Consider the following 8,576-nt stretch of genomic DNA (forward strand, 5'->3'; position numbering starts at 1 on the left):
ATACCTTGTCGAGATACCGAGTAGCTATTTTTTATTCTTATTTACAGCGGGGGTCATTTTTACGGGGGTCATTTTGTTTCACGTTTAACATGAAGAAAATTGACCCCTGGGTCTATTTTTCCAGAAAAATACGATGATTCTACAGCAAGGGGGTTCATTATTCTATATCGAAAAATGACAACCGGTCATTATTCTACGGGGGCCATAAATCTTCAAGACACCGTTAAAATCAAATAGACACATTTATACTTTTCCCCGAAAATAACTGAATGGGCTTAGAATATTGTTTCATATGACTTTTAAAAATACCCAAACCTGAATTTGGCAAAGACGTTAATACTAAAAATTGTGTTTTAAAATCTGTATGAATTTAAATAACTGTATTGTGATATAATTCTAATTTACACTTTTTCCTACACAGTTTGTTTCGCTTTTAGGAATATTGCATTTTTATCGCCAATCTTTTCACTTTTAATTTCGTGTTGATCACTGGTATTCTATCTAACCTTTGGAAACCATAATTGTTATATTAGCACCAGCTTTCAAACTTCTAATAACGGTGTTGATTCCTCAACAATGCCAACCAATCAGATTTATTGAAGATTTAGCATGAGTTAAATACTGATGCATATCTGCTTCATCAGAAATTTAAAAAAAAGAAAGAAATATATACACACCTATGGCGAGTGGACATCAATTTTCCCACTTCTCGGGACAAAATACTTGTTGCCTGCCAATCAGCAGCCATGCTGGTAAGTACATTCACGCCAAGAATCTAACTACTAGAACAATTTTAGAAAGGATTATTAAATTTAATAATAAAAAGTACTATTTACTATTTAGCAATTTCTTTTGCAAAACTTAAGTATAAAAATACATGTGGTTGAATAAGACGAAGCGCTTAATTCTTTATTAAAGGGTTCAGGCGAAAACAAAAACAACATGTTTTAAATAAAACTTAATGAAGAACCCAAATCAACGGATTTTTAAAAAAAAATTAAACAAATTAATATAAGAACCGACTTCCGAATGGTTAAAAAATGTCAAAACTTGCATTTACCCAATATCTCCGGCTAGATTAAACACATTTCACACATTAGAGTACAGAACATAATCAAAGTACTGAAGTACTGTCGGGAGTTGATTTTTTTTTTATTATTATCAATTTTAAAATCAACGATATGTTATGCAAATTTTTATAATACGAATTCTCGAACTTTTCCGACAAGAATTTCAAGAAAACCTCAAATGAATCTTGTTGTGTAATATTAAAAGATAGAATTAATTCCATCAAACTTTGTATCAGCAATCGAAATGTTTCTTAAAATTGTACACGTCTGGATCCAAGCAATATTGAACTCTAGTCTCGCTCAACCAGACGCTCGGCTGTCTCCGTTAATCTCCGACTAAAGTCTGTCCCGGGTTTTTTATTCCGAGATAAATTGACAATTGTCAATTAATATTAGAGAATTTTTTAGTAAATTGAATAGATTTTTAAGTTATCAAAAATTCCCAAGCAAAATAACAGTAATTTTGTCGCATAATTTAACCAATTGTCTCTCTGCTTGTCGGAGATTTACGGAGACAGCCGAGCGTCTGGTTGAACGAGACTATATTGAACTCTAGCGTAGGAACACATGCATCTACAAAAACAAATGAATTGTTCGTACCATATAAAATCTGACTGTTTTCAAGGTATTTGTAGATACTTTTCTTTTGAAAAACAATGGTACAGCATACAGTACACCGAATTTACCTATTATTTTCAAGATCTACGTCTTGTCTGCGGTGATGATTTGTGCTTAGGTCCAAACACTTTTTCACTTTCGGTTTGCCAGAGTAACTGCATAGGAGAGTTGATTAAAATCAACTCCCAAAAAAGTAATTCCACTGCGATCTGTAATGCCTATACTTTACACCCAATTAATTCATATTTTCTGTCAGATATTAAAAACAAAGTTATCTAATCAAAAGTGTAATCATATCCTAATTAACTTATTTCAAAATAAAATGTGAAGTCAAAATATTTTTTTAAATAAACGTTGTGCTTCCGGGGATGGGGGAGGGGAGGTCTTCAATTTTTTTTTTCATTGAAATCGGTCTCAATGAGAGAGGAAAATATTTTTTGCGGCCGATATGTGCATTAAAACTTATAAACCGCATGTTTACGTTGGATATCAAAGTAAATTTTCATTTTAACTCATATCTGCTTTAATTTTTGAAAATGTCCTTTTGGAATTTTTTGGGGTTTGTAGACGTATGTGCCCCCGTGAAAGAACAAACCCTTTGGTATAAATATGCTTAAAAACACTATATATTTAAATCTACTAAATATTATCTCCTCTATTTCTTACGGAAACATATAGTTAATTCATAGTTCTATAGAAACAGCCAAACTGAAATCTACACGCCCCGTTTATCGATTGGTTGAAATCTACGGCGGCTGAAACTGACAACAAAGTGACAGGATTGAATTTGACACGCCCTTTTTATCGATTGGTCGAGACCTACAACTACCTAAGAAAAATCACGGACTGCACGATCTAACCATGATGATGTCAGACTTAAAGTCTCACTGGAAACGATTTGGTTATTTCTTTTAACTAACGTACATTTGTACGTACATTTGTACATTAACTGTACTTTAGTGAATTTTACTTACTTTTTACGCTCAAATTATTATTTAGTTAAAATAAAGATGTTGATATAAACAATAAAATGCTCACTTTAGTGATTCAATCGGGCTATGAAGGTAGCGATCATTGCAGAAAAAATTTACATTTTCATTCTATTGTTTAAATAGAACCAGTGCACAAGCTGAACATTTCAAACTCTGACCATTCCATATGATGAATACAATAATACAAACTGTGAAAACTATGCAGAAAGAGGAGGATGTTTGAGTTTTTCTCTTACAAAACGAAAAGAGATCAACTACTGTAGATTCCTTATTTAACGCAGGTCCTTAATTCTGCGATTTAACGGTTTTCCATCAAATCGCGGGAACAAAAATTGCAAATGTCGAACTTTTATCATAGTTTTATGTATTAACATCTGTCTATAAATTAAAAGCGAAATTTTAAATTCGCGAGACGGGCTTCTCGCAATTTTACGCGGATATTAATTCTTCGCGTTTAAATAGGAAATTTACCGTGCATGTAGTTTTAATCCAGTGAATCACAATTGTTTTTTTTTCTTTTCACAGATCATAGTGTCGACTCGCAAAAAAGTACTTCCTTTTGGTGCATTATAACCTATTTTGAACAGAGTCTGAAAATTGGTGACGCCTGGAGGGCGACAGGTCCATCAATAACAATCGACGGATTTACAGACACCAGTGATTCAAAGAGGTTTTGCCTTGGGCACTTGAATAATCCTAATAGATCGCTGTCAGCGGAAAATGCAAGACGTTTTATAGGTAAACAAACCAAACACTTTACTACTGTGGAATCATTAGATTTCGTGGTGGCTCAATTTTCGTGGAATTCGTGGGTACCTCGCATCAACGAATTAACATCCTCCACGAATTAACAAATTAGGGTAATAAAGTCATATATCCTTTGTAGGTTTAAGAGAATACACGAAATTACGTCCCCATGAACCTGTAAAATTTAAGCAATCCATGAAAATTGGCCCCCACGAAATTTAATGATTCCACAGTTTTGATACATTCCTTTTCAGTTTTGAATTACAAGCTGAGCGAAACCATCAAGACCAAGACCATCTTGGATCTATGTTATTTGTGTTTTAGAAATTTCGGAAATTACTACAAGGAATATTACACCTGAAATAATCTCCAGCTTGCACTTTGGAGGGAAAAATAGTTAGATAATTTGTTTCCCTCTTAAGATTTGGTATTTTAGATTACATACACTGAAATACCCTCATTCATTCAAGAACATTAATCAAACCAATACCATTACTACATTCGGAGATTGTATTTCATTGTAAAAGCTGTTTTATTGGTAATTTTTATTATTACTGTACAAGGAAAGACTTGTGGCCTCGTTACAGGAAAAGGTGTTAGACTCACGTATGATGGACAGGAAGTGAACGCAGAAAACCTCAGTGAGTGTCCTGTATTTGTGCAAAGTCCTCTGATGAATCTACAATACAACCGGAATCCTAGCGAGGTCATCAAAATTCCACCTCGTGAGTTTGTTTTTAGAAAATACCGTATATCCGAGGGTTTTATTTTTCGCGTGTCACAAAATTTGCGAAATTGGGGGGAAATCTTTTTTAATTTGCGTCAGTTACTTTTTGCGATTTAAACAGTTTCTTAAAGAAAATGACACTGGATATATTTCTGCGTATTCAATTATTTGAGATTTAAAGGAGATCGCGATATATATATATATATATATATATATATATATATATATATATATATATATATATATATATATATATATATATATATATGTTTGTGGTTTTCCATCAGTAGTCATATGTATGTATGTACAGTATCTACGGTAAATTTTCGCGATGAACCAATCATATTCGCGAATTTTTTTTCAATTTCACATAATTGTATGCGCAGAATCATATCTTGTATCATGTTCTATAAGAAACTTATCAAATCGTAATACATGACTGCCACAAATTAAACATGTTACAGATTTTCTCCATTTTAACTTTATGACACTCAGAAACACCGGATATAAATACGGTTTTCGCATTTACTTGGTATAAAAAATCATATTGACTACAAGTGACTTTTAGCTATAAAGAACCACTTATCCAAAACAATTAGCAGCGGAATTGCAGTAATACAAAGTTCACTAAACTGAAGAATAAATGTTAATTTTGGTTCAAGATATTTTTTTATTGAATCATGTCTATGAAATTTCATTTCAGAAGGTACACTCAAGATCTTCGGGAATCGGGAGTTTGGTGCTATGCTTGTCCAGGCCTCGGACAAGGATTATGAATCAATTTACCGAATGACAAGAATGTGTAGCATACACATGAGTTTTGTCGAGGGTTGGGGAGTTGATCTCAGGTAGAATCATTGCACGATTCTAGTTAAAAATATTTTTGTCAAACTATTTTATTGGTAAAATAGCTTTTTAGTTTGCGACATTTGTTTGTTCGCTGTTTATCATTCATATTGTGGTTTTCGATCATTTTTTGGTTTAAAATTCACGTTTTAACGATAATCATAGTTAGAAAAAAATATTGATAAACAGCAAAAATGTTTGAGTTTTTTCCAACTTTTCTGCGTAAGTTGTATATAAAAAAATAATTTTGAATTGTACCCATCAGTCAATTACTTTTATTTCAACTGAAATAATTGGCAAGGTTACTCATTGCCCGAAGAACGCCATTTGGTCACAATGTAGCTAACCTTCGATCACATTTCAGTTAACTGGAAAGCGCAGTTTTGTATTGTGCTTTGAAAAGACAATGATACGTATTTATTGTAAATCTGACCCCAATATGCTGCATGAAAAATAAACTCGTTAACTTTTGTAAGTGTTTCCACATCAGAAATTTCATTTAGGTTTAAAAATTATTAAAATTTATTTCAATTATTTCACAGACAAAACATGTGATATACATGTATGCGGCAAAAAATTACAGATCCTCTTAAATATACAGAAAACAAAATTAAATAATTTCGGCTATATATATATATATATATATATATATATATATATATATATATATATATATATTGTTCCTGTTTTACAGTAAACCTTCTGTTACCAGTACACCTTGCTGGATTGAGATTAAACTTGAAGCACCATTAAAGTGGCTAGACATACTCCTGGCCGAGAAAGGACAGCCACCATCAAGATGTTCTAGCAGGTAACTCTGACAGGAAACTCTGACAGAACACGAACTGCAACCATTTGGACAACAGCTACAATTATATCGACTTAAATTGAAGCCACTTGAAGCGGAGCCAAGATGTTTTTAACAAAAAGGACTGCAACTATTTGAACTATAATAACCACAATCGTACCGACATACCAAATAACACTTGAATCGACACAAAGATGTTATTCGCGACTTTAAGCAAATGACTTGATATCCCATGTCCATTATCTCTTATATATGTTGCAGTTTATGACAAATGTTTACAGCATGTTATTTATTTTAAACAATTAATCGAATACGACATGTTTTTTAGGTAGGAACTTTCAGAATGTTCTCCAAGTTAATTAGAGCATGGTAATTCTTAACGTACAAGAGATCTAGTCCAAAGAACTGCGAACGCTATCGCCCGTTTCCCGCCTACATTTTACATCCAAATATTTCGGAATTTCTGTCAGATATTCAAAAACTAAGTTTTCTACTAAAAGTGTAATCAAATCCTAATCAATTTATATCAAAATAAAATTTGTAATCAAATTAATTATCTTTAAGCAAAAGTTTTGCTAACGCAGTGTTTTTAAAAAATTCATTGAAATCGGTCTCTATGAGTGAGGAAAATATTTTTTAGCGACCAATATGTGCATAAAAACTTAATAATAACATATTTACGATATATATTATATTAATAAGTAAAATTTCATGTTAATTCATATCTGTTAATTATTTTTCGAAAATTCACAAAGCAAAATTCTTTTTTTGGAATGTATTTCGGTCGGTAGACATATTTTCCCCCGTGAAACAACAAACCCTTTAGTAAAAATATGCTAATAACAATAATTAATCCCCTCAATAGGAATTTTTGTTTCACGGAAGGGGGGGGGGGAGATGTTTTAAAAAAAACATTTCCGTTTTCCGGGCTTTTTTAACCCAAAATACTAAGTTATCTCTCTTTGTTTGACCAAATCATTTATATTTGATGAAAATATACATAAATGTTTACATTATAATAAAAAATAACTTTGATTAGACAACTTTCAAAAAATGACTTTTAGTTAGGCGGCTAGACCATGCTATCGTAGATGAGTAAAAATGTATTATAACAAATCACCCTAGCGGTTCCCTATTGAAATTTACATAATTTTTCAAGACCATTTTTGTTCTTCTGTTTCCCCAGAAAGTACAGCAGTAAATAAAATGTGGACAAACTTATTTTCAACAATTCAGATGATAAAAATGAATGCAATCTACTCAACATATATGCACAAAAGAATAGCGATACATCTGACCAGATTCGGAAAACTTACTAATTATTATACTTTCATGATGTCAAATTTCAACTACTGTCCATTACTTTGGCATTTCTGTGGTGAGAAAGAAACGAGAACAATGGAAAAATACGGAAATTGGAATTGCAATTTGTCAACGACGACTATTACATTAATTCAGATAGTTTTCTTCTTCAGAAATTAAAACTACCATGTGTTTAACTCCGGCGTATCATAACAATGGCAATAAAATATGATAAGATTTTAATCCAAGAAAGTCCTCTTATCTGCAGAATTTTATTCAAGTTAAAGAAATGCCATAAGTTTTTATGTATACAAATACAACTGTATCACCACAGTAAGATCAAAAACGTGGACTAAAATCTCGTTTATCTGAATCTGCAAAAATCTGGAATTCTTTACCAGAGTCATTTTGAAATATTACCTCTTTTAATCTATTTAAATCAAACATAGGTAGTTGGTATGGAAACTGTTGCACTAATCGCTAATTTTTCTAAACAGATTTAAATTCAGTTGGTCAGATTTATTGTCGTTATTATTGTTTTAAAGTATCCTTGAAGTATGTTTGTAGTTATGATTTAGTATTGGGATATTAGTATTGTATATTTTATGTTGTAATTATATTTAATGGTATCATGCAGTCGGAAAAGAGCTACTCAGAGCTAATGTTTATTGTTGTTTTACCCGACTGTAAATAAATATTGTTTTTTCTTATCCTATCTATCGCTAAAGTACATAAACATATAGGTTACTTTAATCAATTACTTTAGGTCAAGTTGAACGTATATAAGGTCTTATATGTGTCTCACATGTTTAACGTAAGTGATTCATGCGTGACACATTTTGTCATAACAATTGAACTTTGATAAATAATGTTTGGGTTTTTTTTTTAAATAATAGAGAATCCCCAAATCTTGTACCAGTTAGTAGAATATCCCTTTTCAAAGGTTGATTGATATCTTTTAAAGAGGAATAGAACAATTTTGGACAAACTATTTTTTCTATTATAATAGATACTTTAGGGCTCACAATTCTTTGTTATGTAAACAAACCTCGTGCCCTGTTTATGGTTTTTTTTTTGTTTTTTTTTATTATCAACATTATTCACAAGAGTAAACAAATATACAAAAACTTCAAAAATTTCAATTATAAGCGTACAGACATCTTGTATAATTCCTTAATTTTTGATATTAATGCTACAAATAATGTACAATTTTTCATTGAGAAGACATTTAAAAGTATCTAACTATTTGTCTTAAAACATGTATATTAATGCATGTTTATATATATAAATATTTATACATAGAAATAATGTTTTTAATTTTGGTATATGATTGTTTATGTAATATGTATTTAGAGATACATGTACGTCGATAATCTATAGATATACATAACTATGACTCACAATACTTGCGTCTAATATACATGTGCACACACACACAAAAATTGTGTACACAAATATGAAAAAAC

At 31.2% G+C, this 8,576-nt stretch overlaps 1 protein-coding gene across 1 annotated transcript; it reads left to right on the forward strand.

Annotated features, from left to right (window-relative positions):
* Positions 1 to 550: 550 nt before the first annotated feature.
* LOC136270281 (mothers against decapentaplegic homolog 2-like) lies at positions 551 to 8,317 on the forward strand. The gene is made up of 5 exons (XM_066067501.1): positions 551 to 752; positions 3,206 to 3,418; positions 4,015 to 4,152; positions 4,858 to 5,002; positions 5,695 to 8,317. The coding sequence occupies exons 1-5, from the start codon at positions 680 to 682 to the stop codon at positions 5,813 to 5,815; spliced, it is 690 nt and encodes a 229-aa protein (XP_065923573.1). The 5' UTR covers positions 551 to 679; the 3' UTR covers positions 5,816 to 8,317.
* The last annotated feature ends 259 nt before the right edge of the window (positions 8,318 to 8,576 follow it).

This window comes from Magallana gigas, chromosome 1 (assembly GCF_963853765.1).
Source record: "Magallana gigas chromosome 1, xbMagGiga1.1, whole genome shotgun sequence".
In the NCBI taxonomy this organism is placed as follows: Eukaryota; Metazoa; Mollusca; class Bivalvia; order Ostreida; family Ostreidae; genus Magallana; species Magallana gigas.